We start from the raw sequence: 18091 nt of genomic DNA on the forward strand, positions 1-18091 counted from the left end.
GCCTAATGCTGCTCCTATATCTTATGGTCTTATGGGTTATTTATTAAAGCATGACCCCTGTTTAACGTGTTACTCCATGGCTGTGCGCTGCACTACGCTTTACAGTGAGTGGTTAGTGTTGGGACTTCCACGTTGCCCAGAAGCTGCACTAGTCAGTGAGCAGGCCAAGTACACTGGGATAGAACTGAGGGGCATAGTGCCTGGTGAGACTGGAGTGATCATTGTGTACAGGTCAGCTGAGCACAGTACTGAACAGATACAGGGTTTTGTTTTCTACCTAGGATGCATGTAATCACAATTTTTATTATTTGTTGATGGGATGTGGACATTGCTGACTAGATCCGCAATTATCGCCCATCTCTAATTGTCCAGACAGCAGTTAAGAGCCAACCACATTGGAATTGGTCTGGAGTCACATGTAGGACAGATCTGGTAAAGATGGCAGATTTCCTTCTCGAAAGGGCATGAGTGAATTTGATGTTTTTTTAATGACAATTGGCACTGGGAAAACCTGGACTGCACGTTATGGGGGGGGGGGATGGAGGGGGGGAATGTGATTGCACTGGAGAGGAAATTTACCAGGATATTGCCAAGGTCTGGAGAGTCTTAATTATGAATAGAGAATGGACGGACTGGAATTATTCTCGTTGGAGCAGAGGAGAGTGAGGGGGACATGATTGAGATGTATCAAATTATGGAGAGGCATGATAGGGTAGACAGGAAGGAACTATTCCCTTTAGTGGAGAGATCAGTGACCCATGAATGAAGGGGGAATCGGTTTAAGATAAGGGACAGGAGGTTTAGTGGGGATATGAAGAAACCCGCAGGGTGGTGGGAATCTGGAACTTATTATCTTTAAGGTGAGAAACTCTCAAACATTGAAGAAATATTTTAGAAGTGCAATTGCAAGGCTACAGGCCAAATGCTGGAAAAAGGGGTTTGAATAGTGGAACAGATGAGATGGGCTGAAGGATCATTTTCTGTGCTGTATGCTTCCGTAACTCTACAGTCACCATTAGGCTAGCTTTGTGTTCCAGATTCTTATTGAATTCATATTGCACCATCTGTCATGTGGGGATTGGAACGCTAGAACATGAGCTTGCAGTTCTGGATGACTCACTCAGTGACATTATCACGGCGCTGCTACCTGCCGGGAGGGCAGGTGCTACCTGAATTCATTCTTGATACCATCTTGTTTCACATTTGTGTTACAGTGCCCGCCTGGTAATTCTTCCCTGTGTTTTAGGTTACTCTCTGTGTCTGTTGCAGGTGGTGCCTTAGCGCACGCCTTCTTCCCCCGAAGAGGAGAAGCTCATTTTGACAACGACGAGAGGTGGTCTCTCAACCGCGGCAAAGGGAGGAACCTGTTCATCGTCACGGCCCACGAGATTGGCCACACCCTGGGCCTCGAGCACTCTCCCGTTAAAAACGCCTTAATGTCTCCATTTTACAAAAAGCTGGGCCGGGACTTCCTCCTCAGCTGGGATGACAAGATGGCCATTCAGAAACTGTACGGTAAGCCCGGCATTTCAATTATGCACTTCCTCTTCTTGACCTGTTTCATTTCACCTTTAACACTATCCATAAGATACAGGGGCAGAATTAGGCCATTCGGCCCATCGAGTCTGCTCCGCCATTCGATCATGGCTGAAATGCTCGTCACCCCCATTTTTCTGCCTTCTCCCTATAACCCTTCAACCCATCACCAATTAAAAATCTGTCTAACTCACCGTCTCGCACATTGGGGCAGTGAATTCCACAGATTCGCAACCCTTTGGGAGAAGCAGTTTCTCCTCAACCCAGATTTAAATTTGCTGCCCCTTACCCTGAGACTATGACCTCTCGTCCCAGAATGCCCCACAAAAGGAAGAGTCCACTCCAGGTCTATTTTATCCACACCTTTTATCGTCTTGAATACCTCAATTTGATCTCCCCTCATTCTTCTCAATTCCAGAGGGTATAAGGCCTAAACTGTTCAATCTCTCTTCATACGACAAACCCCTCACCTCAGGGATCAATCTAGTGAACCTCCTCCGAACTGTCTCCAATGCCACTGCATTCTTTCCCCAAGTGAGGGGACCAAAACTGTGCACAATACGTCAGTTGCAGTCTCACCAATGCCTTGTACAGTTACAACAATACCTCCTAGCCTTTATGGTCTATTCCTTTAGCTAGAAAAGCCAACATTTCAATCACTTTCTTTCTTTCCTGCTGTACCTGCATGCTAGCTTTCTGTGACTCATGAATGATGACACCCAGATCCAACACAAGGCAGTCAAAGGAAACCCCAGTATTTAGCTTCAGTTAAAAATGTAGAGGAAAAATCGAGATCCGTAATGGAAGAGGATGACAAAATCACAAAATTTTTTAAAAAAAATTGTTTTCTATTCATTGATGGGTTGTGGGTATCATTGCTACTTTCGCTATGCTACTTTCTCCCCACCCCCCCCCTCCTCTCATTTATCTCTCCACCCTTCAGGCTCTCTGCCTGTATTCCTAATGAAGGGCTTTTGCCCGAAACGTCGATTTTACTGCTCCTTGGATGCTGCCTGAACTGCTGTGCTTTTCCAGCACCACTCTAATCTAGACTCTGGTTTCCAGCATCAGCAGACATTGTTTTTACCTTGTGAGTATCATTGTCTAGGTCAGCAGTAAACTCCCACAGCTCTTGGCTGAATAGACTCTAGTTATCCCCTGCTAGCAGTCCCCTCAACACATCCTCTTTCATGTTCCTAGTTACTTTGGAAGCAGTTTGACTCACCATAGATTTGACGAGTCACAGATTAGAGAGGTGTAGGGAGTACAGTGGAAATTATCACAGATTTAAGTCTGTGACAATGAGGTGACATTGTTAGCGGCTTGGTCCCTCATACAAGTGATTAGGTATCCACCTCTTTCCGTGGTTATTGTTCATATTCACAAGATGTCATAAACTGACCCAGAACACCAGAGAGAGAGAGAGAGAGAGAAAAAGAGAAAGAGAGAGATACAGATATTGTAAAACGCTAACTTATCTAAACTCTCAAACCCCACAAAATATGAATGGTTTGTAAACAATACTTGCACCAGACTGAAAGTAATTGCTCCCACTTTCAACTTAATTAAGACATCTTTACATTAGGTAAGGAATTGGAAACAGCCTGATGGCATTTAACCTGACTGGTGTCTGATGACATCTCAGCAGTTTTCTTTGATCGTCATCCTGCCAGATGCAGACAGGTATTTGGGCCAATCTAATTAATCCATCTCCAATGACGGGCATGCTCACACTGCCCATCCCCACTACAGAAGCTATTTGATTCCAGGACTCTTGCCCCCATTCTATCCATGTATGTGTCTGTGTCTGTGTATGTGTCTGTGTGTGTGTCTGTGTGTGTGTCTGACTCCAGGCCAAAATTCACAATTTACCAGTGCTTTGTCCTACCGTCACAGTTTAACTTGCAACAATATTGTGGGTTTTGCCTTTTCCCATTTCCGGTAGTAAAGAAAGAAATTCCATTTCAATAGCACCTGCACTGACTCCAGGATGTCCCAAAGTGATTTGGAGCCAGTTTGTTGATTTTGAAGGGTTATACACTGAGGTGATAGTTCTGGATAAAGTCACCCTTCAGGCCCGAGAATCGGGGTTTGTGGTCATGTTTGCCTTTTCTCTTGGGGTTCTGGCTACACTCTGTGAGGGCATTGGGAAATCAAGGAGATTTTTCCAGGCATTTCTTCAGACTTTCCTCATCTTGGGGAGCACTTCCTCCGATGGTTTGTGTACAGTAGGCTTTCTCTGGTTGACAGATCATGAATATCATACTGCACAGGGAGGGAAAAAGAGATGGGTTCCTTCAACATGTGGAAAAAATGCAGAATATCTGTGTGGCCTTCAACACTTGCAGGAATGAAGATTTCCCAAAATATCTTCAAAACATAGCTGATAATTACATGTTGATCTGCAGAACAACATTGGATTGTTAAACAGCTGTTAAATTCTTAGGACAGAAACAGTTAAACATTCAGACTTTTTGAGTAAGAACTGCACAAATTGTTCATCTTGGATCCTTTAGTCCTTATGATTGACTTCCAAACAGACTCCCTCCGCTGGTACATGTATGTATAGTGGACAAAAGTGGACAATAATGAAAAAAATAGTTTAGGACGTAGGCATTGCTGGCGAGGTCAGCATTTATTATCCATTCCTAATTGTTCTGAGAGTAGTTAAGAGTCAACTGTATTGCTGCAGATGTATCACATATAGGCCAGACCAGGTAAAGATGGCAGATTTCCTTCAGTAAAAGGCAATAATGAACCAGACCTTTTTCACAACAGTTTTACAATAGCCATGGGATCACCATTAGGACACTCTTTATTTCAGATTTGGTCTTTTTCATTATTGAATTAAAATGTCACCAGCTACCAAAGTGAGATTGGAATAATATCCTCAGAATTGGGGGCCGAAGGGCCTGTACTGTAATAAGTTCTTAATTGGCCTGAGGTTCTGGATTACGAGTCTAGTGACATGACCATCTCATCTCATCTCATCATCATTGGCATCCCTCGTGGACGAGGATGACTCTCCACCGCTGTCAGGGTGAGATTGATACAGAGCCTGTGGTAGCCATTACACTTGGGGACAGAGGCTGGTCATGGGAAGGGGTGAGTGGGGCAGCACGCTCCTTGCTCTGTTTTAGCTTGGCTTCTGCTTCTTCCCGATGGCAAGGTGCTCGAGGTCTTCCCCAGCGCTCCTCCTCCTCCTTCACTTTGGACTCTCTTGGGCCAGTGATTCCCAGGTGTCTGTGGGAATGCTGCACTTCCCCAGAGAGGCCTTGAGGGTATCCCTGGCGTATTTCCTCTGTCCACCTGGGGCTCACCTACCATTTCAGGGCTGGGAGTAGAGCTTGGGGAGTCTCGTGTTGGTCATGGGGATGACGTGCCCAGCCGATCTAGGGGGTGTCAGTGCCTCGATGTTGGGGATGTTGGCCTGGTCGAGGACACTGGTATTGTTGCAGGATTCGCAGGACCTTGCGCAGGGCAGTAATGGTGCAACTACATCACTGGTCAGGCAGCATCCAAGGAGCAGGGGATCATGATTCCTGATAAAGAGTTTTTGCCCAAAATGTCGATTTTCCTGCTCCTTGGATGCTGTCTGACCTGCTGTACTTTTCCAGCACCACTCTAACCTTGACTCTGATCTCCAGTATCTGCAGTCCTCACTTTCGCCACTACGTCGCTACCTATCCATCTCTAGATGTTACGCATAAACCAATGTTAACTGTGTTAGCAATAAGAACACTGGGCAAATTGGAACGTTAAAGAGCCTTGCTGAGGGGAAAGCAAGTAACATGATGTGATGCCAGTTTGTAGAAGGAGCGAGGTGGGATGGGAAGAGTGCGGGATGGGAATGCTAATCCCACGTCAGCTATTTCTGTGAATTTTTGAAAATTGAACTAAATCAACATATGGATTTTAAACTCAGTGTGACTGCTTTGTGCCAAGCAGATGTGACACTGGTCAAATCTGTAAATGAACATAGTGCTCCTCTTCATCTTGCCCTCCACTCAGTTCGGTCCCCGAAGGACATTCCAGGGGTATCTTATCCATGTGGGTGGCTGAAAGGGCAGGAGACCAAGGTGGATGGAGAAGCCAGAAAACTGGCATTGGTGAGCCGCAAAATTCTCAGCAAGTTACCAAGTTCCACCTCTACAGCCAGGTCGATAGAAGGAAGCTATTTGGCAAAGTAATGTCACATGACAGGGGAGGTCAGCCACCCCCAGTAACACCCTGTGATGGTCAATGTCTGGGATATTGGTAAGAGGGGGCCATCACAGACCGGGCGCGGGGTATAAAACATGTGCACCAAAGTGGAAAATCTTCACGTAAATTACCGATGGTATTTATGGGGCAATTATCATTTTTTCACAAAGCACCATCTGGATTGGCCTCTGTGAATGGACTACTGTCTCTTCAAGAATTCCTGAGCTCAGCTACATTCCTGGAGATTAGAACTAAATTGCTTCTGTATTACTGTGTGAGATGGCAGATTAGACTGAGCTTCTGATAAGGCAGCTCAGTGCTGCAAGTTCGCAAAGTCTACGTGCAAACGACCAATACATTATGCCGGGGTTAACAGGCCTTGGTATGCTCGTGTACAAACATAAATAGGGACTCTTGGAAATTAGGCACTAATGTAGGCAAATCCTTTATATATTGATCCTTGCATCCGTCACTCTCTCCTCAACACTGGCACTGAAAGGGTCTGGGAAGTGACATAGGTGGATAGTTATTTCAAACAATCATGTTCGTTGGTTCTCCACAACTGTCCATTCACTTCACTGCCCTATCAGTGCCAGTGTTGGTCAGTTAGAGATTAAAAAATACTGCGGATGCTGGAATCCAAGGTAGACGTGCAGGAGGCTGGGTTTGACTCTGGCTCAGTGCTGGCACTTTCACCAGGGCATTTTGGGATCAAACCCTATTCCAGAGATGTGAACACTGAATGTAACTGGCATTCAAGGGCAGTACCCTAGGTGGCACGACGGCTAGCACTGCTGCCTCACAGTGCCACAGGTTCGATTCCAGCCTCGGGGTGACTGTGTGAATAACAGCCCACCCAGACTCAACCCATCCCTGTAACCCTGTATTGACCACAGCTAATCCACCAAGCCTGCACAACTGTGGACACTGTGGGTATATTTATCCCTGACTAATGCACCTAACCTACACATCCCTGAACACTATGGGCAATTTAGCATGGGCAATCCACCTGACCTGCACACCTTTGGATTGTGGGAAGAAACCAGAGCACCCGGAGGAAACCCACACAGACACGGGGAGAACGTGCAAACTCCACACAGTCAGTCGCCTGAGTCGGGAGTTGAATCCGGGTCTCTGGCGCTGTGAGGCAGCAGTGCTAACCACTGTGCCACCATGCTGCCCAACAGGCTGCTACATTAATGCACACTGTTGTTGGTGTTTGCGCCTATTCTAGTCGATGGCATAAACAACAGAAATGGAGTAGAGTTCCCAGGAAGATTGACCTGGGATCTCCAGTAATTGATGTTCAATCTTCAGGACACTGCTGTGGGCTACCACAGAATCAAAAACACAGGGACATTAAGAAAGTTTGCTTTGTTTTTGTCGCTTTGTTCCAACATTTCTCTTGGCCAGATATAAAAATATTGAAATGGGGAAAGAGAAAACTCTTCAGGTAACAGCCAAGCCTCGTCTGATTGGGTCACAGATCTTTGTGTTCTGAGAGACGGTCGGACACAGGGAGAGGTGTGCGGCTGATGAATGGTCAGAGTATGGGGGCAAGGCCCATGTGAAGAAATCTCCAGGATTTCAAACAAACAGCAGCAGGAATTGCTGGAGAAACTCAGCCAGTGTGGAGAGAGTAAAACAGTGATAACGTTTCGAGACCAGTGGCTCTTCTCTAGAACTTCTAACCTTTGTGTATGAGCGTTGGGACGTCAGATTGAGGTTTTACAGAACATTGGTGAAGCGTCTGCTGGAATACTGTGACCAGTCCTGGTCGCCCTGTTTATAGGAAGGACATTATTAGGCTGGAGAGGGTTTAGGAGACTTTTACCAGGATGTTACTGGGAATGGAGGGTTTGAATTACGGGTACAGGCTGGGATTGTTTTCATTGGAGTGCAGAGGTTGAGGGATGAACTTATAGTAGAGGTTTATAAAATCAGGAGGAGCATAGATAGGGTTAATGGATGGTGATCTTCTTCCCGAGGATGGGGGATTTCAAGACTAAGGGGCATATTTTTAAAGTGAGAGGAGAATGCTTTAAAAAAGGCATGAGGAACAACATTTTCAATCAGAGGGTGGTTCGTGTGTGGAATGAACTTCCAGAGGAAGTGGTGGATGCGGGAACACTTACAACATTTAAAAGGCATTTGGACAGGTACGTCAATAAAAAAATATTTGGAGGGGTATGGGTCAGGAGCAGGCAGGTGTGGGACTAGTTTAGTTTGGGAACCTGGTTAGCATGCACTGCTTGGTCTATTTCCGTGATCTCTGACTCTATCATGTTCATTTTGTCACAGTTGACTACCCTAGCCATGGACATAGTTTGAGGTGCAAGTTCAAATGGCTAGCTTCCATCTCCCTTTCTCTTCCAGACAGTGCTGGACATCCTGTCATTTTATCACCTATTTTCTACTTCTGTTCCTGTCACTGTGAGCCCTGACAAAGGAGGAAGATTGCAAGTTTGAGGCAAAGCTGAAGGGAACGCACTTAATGTCAATCAACGTTAGTGAAAGGGTTAACTGAAGTAACTTGTGTTTTGAGGAGAAGATTTTCTGGTGTAATTAGGAAGAGCTAAACCATAAACATCCTAACGAGAAATCTGTGGGCATTTTCTAGCGTTACCGATGCAATCTGGATAGAGGCTGGGAGTCCCTGGACTGGCCTGGCGCCTGTTAGCCGCTTTCCGCCTGTGAATGTGCTGTGGAGACTTGGCGTGTTATTGTTATCACAATCTCCATTAACCAAAACAGGCCCCAGGGCAACAGCAGGCCCTGGTTCATTGAGAGTTTGGGTAAACAGTTGTGAGCTAAGTTATTAAATTGGGATACATTGAAATTAAATTATTTAGTTTTGTGGCCTTTTGGATAAAACCATTTGGCGATGATCAATATTTAGAATCCCGAGAATGAGGGAGCAGGCTATTCAGCCCTCCAAAGAGCATCCCACCCAACACCCTTATCCTTGTAACCCCACGTTTCCTACATCCAATCCACCTAAGCCAGCATAGCTTTGGACTGTGGAAGGAAACCGGAGCAAACCCACACAGATATGGGGAGGTACATGCAAACACCACACAGACAGTCGCCCAAGACTGGAATTGAACCCAGGTCCCTGGTCCTGTGAGGCAGCAGTGCCAACCACTGTGCTACTGAGCTTGACCACTTGAGCATGCAAACACAGAGGCTTCCTAAGAAGCAGCAAAGTTGGACTGAATTTGTTACACGAAGTTGAGCTGTAATATACTGACCTCCTCTTGTATTCCCACATACTCCGGTTCTCCATCTCCAGTGCTCTGTACATCTGTCATTCTGAACATCTCTCTCTCAGTGTCTGTATGTATTGGTTTGTCTCTCTGCTGCACCTCTCCTGCTGTGTGTCTCCCTTGCTGCCTGTGTGCATATCTCCCTGTCAGCCTTGCTGTGATGCCTAGTGGGGTCTGTCACTGTGTCACATCCAAACATGCTGTGTTAATGACCGACCCAAGGCCTCTCTCTCTCTCTCTGTACAGTTCTGACCTTGTCTTCCCGGAATGACTGGCCACTCATCGGGTGTCCCAGAATCTAGCAGAAGCTGTAGAAGCCTGTTATACACCCAGACAATGACAGTCAGTTTGGAGTGGCCCCGCACAGTCCCTGACATTAGTGGACAGATAGAGGGTGATTCAGTGGTGCGGGTGTCTCTGTGCTTAATGGCACAGCAAAACAGCAGCATGGTGTGCTTGATATCTCTGGCAAGGGGGCAAGGTAGGAAAAGGCAATGATGCTCTGAACAGAGAGGAGGCTCAAAGTGAGTGAATGCCATGACAGTGAGCAAAGAGCTTGGAGGTAGAGCCCGCATGAACTGGGTGTGTGTCCTTAAGAGTACAATATCCTTGCTGAGTATTACACAAATAGTTACTTGTGCAGCTTCGAAGTCTCATATTGGAAATTGTAGCTGATATGTGTCAAATGTCAATGTTGGTGGATGCGGGTGCCCTGAGATTAGATTAGATTACTTACAGTGTGGAAACAGGCTCTTCGGCCCAACAAGTCCACACTGACCCTCCGAAGAGCAACCCACCCAGACCCATTCCCCTACACCTAACTCTATGGGCAATTTAGCATGGCCAATTCACCTAACCCACACATTTTTGGATTGTGGGAGGAAACCCAAGCAGACACGGGGAGGATGTGCAAACTCCGCACAAACAGTTGCCCAAGGTGGGAATTGTACCCGGGTCTACTGGTATTGTGAGGCAGCAATGCTAACCTCTGAGCCACCATGCTGCCCAACTGGGAGTTCCTTTGAACCAAGCCGGGAGCTAAATCAAACCAGCTGCCCACTTGGTTCCTCTGTACCAGACTCTCAACGCTTCACTACACTGGTAGTACTAGTGAGGTGAGTGAGGTGAGTGAGGCGAGTGAGTTGAGTGAGGCTGTCCACGGTGTGTTGAACAAGCACTAATTCCCTGGAATTGACCACTGCCTGCTGCTGAATGAGAGACTAGCCTCGCTGCTTGTGAAAATTATAAACGATATGCTACCAGCGTTGAGACAGGCCTCACTGGACTTCTCTTTGCATTCTTCCACACATCTCTCCACAGCCCATATCCCTCCGTACCTTTCCCATCTATGGAGCTGTCCAAATGTTTCTTACATCACAAAATTGTACTCAGCTCCACCATTATCTCTGGCAGCCTACTCTCAGTACTCAACACCCGCCGTATGAAAATATTGCCTCTCAAGACCATTTTATATCTCTCCCCTCTCACCTTAAACCTACCATGGGGAAAAGCTATTCACTATCTACCTTATCTATGCCTCTCATGATTTTCTTGACCTCCATAAGGTCACCCCTCAGTCTCCTATGCTCCAGGGGAAAAAAGTCCCAACCTATCCAACCTCTCCTGATAACTCAAACCCTCCAGTTCAGGTAGCATCCTAGTAAATATTTTCTGTATTCTTTCCAGTTTAATAATAACCTTTCTATAGTAGGGCAACCAGACCTGCACATAGTCCTCCAAATGTGGCCTCACCAATGTCTTGAGACATTGGTGCAATAATACATCCCAACTCCTGTACTCAATACCCTGAGGTATACATAGCTAAAGGCAAAACAGTGTATTCCATTGGCGGTCAGACTGTGGTACAGTGAAGCACAGAGACAGAGAGAGGAGAGTGGAGCAGTAAGATATTGGATTGAGCACAGCCGCAGAAATGTTGCGAAAGCTGTCAGAGAGAGTTATGAGGATGACAGGAGGAGGAGGTGGAGTAGTGTGGGGGAAGTCGCATTCCTGAATCACAAGGAAAAGCTTTCAAAATGTCATTGGACGGAATGCCTGCCCTTTCCCAATGCCCGTGTGCTGCTGTGACCCATGTTACATTTGTGCCAATGCGTTAAAAGTGTGACTCTTGAAGGTTGGCCAGTTTAACTCTGCCTTCTCCATTGCTAAACAGTGGGAAATGTCAGAAGGTAGGAAATAGCAGCAGAAACAGGCCATTCAGCCCCTTGGGTCTGTTCTATCCTTCGATAAAACCTTCGACCTTAATACCATTTTCACTTACAACCCCAACACACCCTGATATCTTTGATATCGATCAGTCTGTCTTGAATTTAGGGAGAAAGAGAGGATTGCAGATGCTGCAGATCAGAGTCAAAACGTGATTCCTGATGAAGAACTTAGGCTCAAACCGTCGATTCTCCTGCTCGTCGGATGCTGCCTGACCGGCTGTGCTTTTCCAGCGCCACACTTTTTGACTCTGTCTTGAATGTATTCAACGGTTGAGCTTTCACAGGCTGAGGTAGAGAATTTCAAACATTCCCTTCTCTCTGAGTGTAAAAACAAAATTCCTCATCTCAGTTTTATTTATTTTTTTCTTTTAATATGACATTGTTGTACTGCTATTTTTATGTATTTTGGTATTGGTCTTTTTTGCATCTAGAGGTTTTTTTAGATTAGATTAGATTACAGGCCCTTCGGCCCAACAAGTCCACACCGACCCGCTGAAGCGCAACCCACCCAGACCCATTCCCCTACATTTACCTCTTCACCTAACACTACGGGCAATTTTGCGTGGCCAATTCACCTGACCTGCACATCTTTGTGACTGTGGGAGAAAACCGGAGCACCCGGAGGAAACCCACGCAGACACGGGGAGAATGTGCAAACTCCACACAGTCAGTCGCCTGAGGCGGGAATTGAACCCGGATCTCTGGTGCTGTGAGGCAGCAGTGCTAACCACTGTACCACCGTGCCGCCCCCTCATCTCAGTTTTAATTGGCCAGTTGCTCATTCTGAGGCGGTGTCCTCAGTTCTGGATCCTCCTTTCGCCCTGCCCATCTTCCCAGCCAGAGGAGAAATCCTTCTTATATTTGTCCTTGTGAGAATTTTGCATGTTCGAGTCGGGTCACCTCCTGTTCTGTCAAATCGCAGAGAGGACATGCCCAGTCTTCTCAGATGATGGCCCCACCATTCCCACAATCCCAAGCAGTCCATAGGTGGCTATTGTGTTCTCGTGAGATGTCAGTCCAAAGTTCGCAATCCTGCTCCCCCCCCCCCACCAAGGTTATGGAGGCAAACCGGGAATAGCTCCAGGAAAATTCATGGACCAGAGCTCTCCTATTTTCCCCAGATCCCAATCTGACCAAAAACTAGTGGGGATGGGGGAGGAGTGGTTTATGGGTGGATCTTGAAGGATCTGGGGGATGGGGCTTCTGGGAGCTATGGTGCTTTGATTCAGGGCGGGGACACTGTTCTGTTTGGGGACCTCTGTGCTCTGGCTGGGGGTGGGACTGTTATTTCTGGCCTTGGCCCTGATTGTATTCTTTGACTCTCTCCTGAGGATAGAAGAGTTCTCCTCAGGCCAGTATTCATCCCTCATTAGGCCACCCCATCAAAAATGGACTCTGATCGATAAACCAATCATTAAACTCATATTTAATCATTATCACCTTGCCCACTGTGGGATCTTGCTGTGTGTAAATGGACTGCCTCCACTTCAATTATGCTTCAAAAATTCTTCAGTGGATGTAAGGTGCTTTGGGCCATGATGAAGTTGTGGAAGGCGCTACATAAATGCAGGGCTCCTTTCTTCTTGGGGCTAGCTCTGGGTAGTTCACTGCGCAAGGTTCAGTGGAGAGTATTTGCCTTGTCCCTGTTCGTTCTGCATCACATCACAAAGGAAAACCAATTTTCAAGGTGTGGGGAGTCAGACAGATCCCATTGAGCATGTGCACAGCTCAGGGAGGAGGACTGCGTCCTGCCTCTGCTGAGGGAGCTGAGCGAAGTCAGGCTTCAGATTCCAGGTAGACTCCTGGGAGGGTGCACTCTGAGGCCTTGGAGCTGGAGAATATTCAAATCAGCCGTCATTATTGGCTGCTATCACTATCATCGAACTGATAGGAATTACAGCACAGAGACAGGATGTTTGTCCCAGCCAGTCAGTTCCTGAGTTTGTTAATCCCTTTGTGTCTGCACTATTCCCAAATCACTCTGTCTCTCCCTCCCTCTCTCTCTCTCACTGTCTCTCCACTCTCTCTCTCTTTCTCCCTCACCCCTTCTCTCCCTCTATCCATCCCTCCACTCTCTCCTTCTCTCCCTCTCGTTCTTTCATCCATCTTTTGCGTCAGTGCAGACCCAGCCTAGTTCTGTTACAGTAATTAAACACAGCATTATACAGCCCTCTGTGCAAAACAAAATATCCTCTATTCACCTCGGGCCTGAACCTGTTTGATTTGATATTATGTCCCCGTGGCCCGTTCTTCCAGAACTTTCGATCCCAGGAAATGGTCTGGCAGTACAAGCATGCTGACAGTCCAGTGAAGTACTGAGGGAGTGCTATACTGTTGGAGTTGCTTGTCCTGTATATCCACACCACATTCCCACACTCTCCCCATACTCCTTCGATGCCTTTCTTGAATATTCTCAGTGACCTGGCCTCCAGAACATTCTCTGGAAGCAAATTCCGCCAGTTCGACTACCCTCTGGGTGAAAAAACCTTTTCTCATCTCAGCCCTAAATGGTCTATCCTCATCTCCTGAGACTGTGTCCCCTGGTTCTAGACCCCCAACCAGGGGGAATATTGTCCCTCTATCTATCTAGTCAGTCCAGCCCTATTAGAGTTTTACACATTTCAGTCAGATTCCCTCTCATCCTCCTAAACTCTAGTGAATACAAGCCCAGTCAGTACACAGGACGTTTGGAATCCTGCGTTCAATTCTGGTCTCCCTGCGACAGGAAAGATGTTGTGAAACTTGAAAAGGTTCAGAAAAGATTTACAAGGATGTTACCAGGGTTGGAAGGTTTGAGCTACAGGGAGAGGCTGAACAGGCTGGGGCTGTTTTCCCTGGAGCGTCAGAGGCTGAGGGGTGACCTTGTCGAGGTTTACAAAATCATGAGGGGAACGGATAGAGCGCATAGACAAGGTCTTTTCCCTGGGGTCGGGGAGCCCAGAACTAGAGGGCATAGGTTTAGGGTGAGAGGGGAAAGATATAAAAGAGACCTAAGGGGCAACATTTTCACACAGAGGGTGGTACGTGTATGGAATGAGCTGCCAGAGGAAGTGGTGGAGGCTGGTACAATTGCAACATTTAAACTGCATTTAGATGGGTATATTAACAGGAAGGGTTTGGAGGGAGGTGGGACAAATGCTGACAAATGGGACTACATTAGTTTAGGATTTCTGGTTGGCATGGATGAGTTGGACTGAAGGCCCTATTTTCATGCTGTATGACTGTATGGGACTGTCCTGCTATCCCTGGTGTTAGCCCAGTGAATCCCACGGCATGCCTTGTTAGGTTTGGAATTCTTTTCTCTAGAGAACACTGGAGATTGGGTCATTGTGTTAAAATTTGAGTTAGATGGAGTTTTTGACCAGAAGAGAGTAGAGGGGTATAGTGGGGTGGGTGAGCTGGGAGGCAGGAAAATGTAGTTGAAGCCACAGTCAGATGGATTATTGGAACAGGCCTGAGGGGCTGAATGGCCTACTCCTGCTATTCCCCCTGTCCTTATTCTGTCCCCATCGCTACATCGCTGCTGTGCGCTGATTCTAACTGACCCCCAAGAGGGTGGAATGCAGCCAGGGGCATGACGCCGAATAGCCTGGTGGCTCTGTGGAGGTGCTGATGAGGTGTTGGACAGGAGACAGGTCCCCAGTGGAGCTGCAGCACCAGACAAATCCAGCGGAGTCAGCCTGGGGGCGGGGAGGGAGCTGCCCACAGTACACCGGGGGTTAAAGAGACCGTGTCAAAGCCTTCTCGCCAAGCAGACTGTGTGGCGGGCGTGTGGGGTAATGTGGTGTTCCAGTCACTGCCTTCATTCATGCTCAGTACGCGGAAACCCAGCCTGCAACTCCCCCGAGCCGAGTTTGGAATGAACCTTCTCAGCAGCTCTTCCCTCTCTCTCTCTCTCTCTTTCTGTTTCAGGGGAACCGCTGCGTGAGCCTGTGCTGCAGCTGCCCGGAGAGCTGTTGACCTTCTTCCAGAATGCAGCCGAGCACGCCAAACCCAGAATCCCATCAGATGACCATCTGCCTCCCTCCTACTGCCAGACCCACTTTGACACCCTCACTAAGGGTAAGATCTCGCCCTGTATTGGGGTTCTGGAATCCACCCACTCTGTGTTCCTCACAGTTTGACAGAATACAAAATGAAGTGGAAATCTAACATTTACACTTTGACAAGAGAAACCAGTGTTTCTCTGCACTCACATTGTCTCCTGAGGGAAGGAAAGAGATTTGTATATGGACAGAACCAATCACAGAAAACTCTGTCGGTCCTAACTAAAAGAGACTAAAAGATATTCCACTGCAACATGCAATAAATAGAGCAAAAGGAAGGGACGTGGTAATGCTGTTGACTAGCTGTAGTCCACAAAGAGCCATAGACGTTGCTCTCCAGTACAGCGGGACCATTGGTTACATGGAGCCTGACTGTAACCACTCACCAAGTGTGGGGCAAAGTGAGGAGGGAGCCTACCATCAAATATCACATGCATGTCACACACCAGACACACACACACACCCTTGACACAGACACATCTGACACACACACACACACACTTTCTCACCCGCACACTATGATGTGGAGGGATTTGGAAGCTTGTACTTTCAAATGAACCTGTTGGACTATAACCCAGTGTTGTGTGATTTTTAACTTTATACGCACACTCGACATGCACACACATGCCTGACACACACACAGACACACACCTGATACATTTGCCACACATAATCAGCATACACACACACAAACACAACAGTCACACACAACATACACTCTTACATCCACAAACACACACTCAGACACAGACACGTACACACAGACATACATATACACACATTCTCTCTCACTCACTCACTCACTCACTCACTCACCAACAAGCACACTCTGGACACTAACACACGTGCATGTATATGTGTACACACACTACATTCATGTGTGTGGCACACCCACATATGCAAACACACAATCAGACACACATGACATACATACACATGTGCAAACACAAAGACATATGCAGGTATGCACTCGTATGTAGACACACACACACATACTTGAATTCACGCATGTGTACTCACACATACCAATGAAAAGAAATTGGATTGCCATCTAGTGGGAACAAGAGCAATGGCAGGAGTGAGATTGGAATGAAACTGCAAAAGGCTAAAAGAGAGAAGGGTAGGCTCCTCTGACTGACCGTGTGTGAGAATAGATCAGAGTGGCGCTGGAAAAGCACAGCAGGTCAGGCAGCATCCGAGGTGCAGGAAAATCGACGTTTTGGGCAAAAGCCTTTCATCAGGAGAATAGTTAATGGGGGCTGGTGGAAGATTAGATTAGATTAGATTAGATTAGATTACTTACAGTGTGGAAACAGGCCCTTCGACCCAACAAGTCCACACCGACCCTCCGAAGCGCAACCCACCCAGACCCCTACATTTACCCCTTCACCTAAGATATACATTAAAACCTGACAAAGTAATCTGGGTATAACTGAAAGTCTTCAGTTTTTGCAGGATCTCTCACTGTAACCCCAGCAAAAACACTGATGTGATATCATAACCATCTGACACCACTTTACTGGGGTTCAGTGCTTCACACAGTATCACTTTCCCATGGTCAGGCAGCTGTGGTTTCAGGCCCCACTGCAGAAGACATGAGCAATGAACCTGGGGCCAATGTCCACCGTTAGTACCGAGGGAGTGCTGCACTGTCACATGCGCTGTCATACACTGATCTCCAACTGATGCTCTGTCTGCCTTCTCGAGTGAATGTACAACTCCCTGCGACACTGCGCTAGCTCATGAGGTGGCCAGTATTTATCCCAGAAACAACAGCATGAAACAGATAACCTGTTTATTGCTGATAATGGGAGCTTCTCTGCACCAATATGCAACTCCAACTTCGAGGGTAAAGCTGTAATGTGCTTTGGGATGTCCTGAAGCTGTGAAAGGTGTTGCAGAGATTTGAGCTTTTCTGACTTGCCACAAGTTTCACAGGGAACCTCTCTCAGGGCTCTCTGTTTGGGTAGATCTATAACAGTGAGCCAGAGATGCTTGAGATACTGAGAAACCTGAAACAAGCTGATAAACACTCCTTACAGCGGCGGTATTCTGACTATGCATCTGTTTGTTCCTCCTGTGCAGATTTAAAACAAAATATTTACATATTCCGAGGAGCAGATTACTGGAAAATCTCAAAAGACGGGAATATAAAGGGACCTCTGTCAATCCAGAAGAGCTGGCCTGAGCTGCCCTCAGCTATTGAGGCAGCTGCTGTGTCGGATAAGGAGGGGAAATTCTACTTCTTCAGAGGTAAAGTGACCACAGTCACATCACTCAAAGCCCTGCTCAGACTGTGATCAGGTGATTCTTTGAATTAGATTAGATTAGATTAGATTACTTACAGTGTGGAAACAGGCCCTTCGGCCCAACAAGTCCACACAGCACCGCCGAAGCGCAACCCACCCATACCCCTACATTTACCCCTTACCTAACACTACGGGCAATTTAGTATGGCCAATTCACCTGACCTGCACATCTTTGGACTGTGGGACGAAACGGGAGCACCCGGAGGAAACCCACGCAGACACGGGGAGAACGTGCAAACTCCACACAGTCAGTCGCCTGAGGCGGGAATTGAACCCGGGTCTCTGGCGCTGTGAGGCAGCAGTGCTAACCACTGTGCCACCGTGAGATCATGTGATCAGTTAGCACCAGCAATCCTCGATTCGATGAGCTTCAGTAGATCCCTTGCCCCTGCCGGGATCATTTCGATCAGCCAATCCCCAACCCACCCTACTCTCGCCCTCCCCCTCACTCCCCTACCCTACTCTCCCCCTCCCCCTCACTCCCCTACTCTCCTCCTCCCCCT

General features: G+C 47.2%; 1 protein-coding gene across 1 annotated transcript in view; it reads left to right on the plus strand.

Moving 5' to 3' along the window:
• Nucleotides 1–18091, plus strand: part of mmp28 (matrix metallopeptidase 28) — a 98958-nt gene that overhangs the window by 71598 nt on the left and 9269 nt on the right. The window contains exons 5-7 of the mRNA XM_043718782.1: nt 1270–1515; nt 15146–15295; nt 17365–17532. Coding sequence (XP_043574717.1) covers nt 1270–1515; nt 15146–15295; nt 17365–17532 — 564 coding nt within the window. The remainder of the gene's footprint in view (nt 1–1269; nt 1516–15145; nt 15296–17364; nt 17533–18091) is intronic.

The sequence above is a fragment of the Chiloscyllium plagiosum genome, chromosome 28, assembly GCF_004010195.1.
Source record: "Chiloscyllium plagiosum isolate BGI_BamShark_2017 chromosome 28, ASM401019v2, whole genome shotgun sequence".
Lineage (NCBI taxonomy): Eukaryota > Metazoa > Chordata > Chondrichthyes > Orectolobiformes > Hemiscylliidae > Chiloscyllium > Chiloscyllium plagiosum.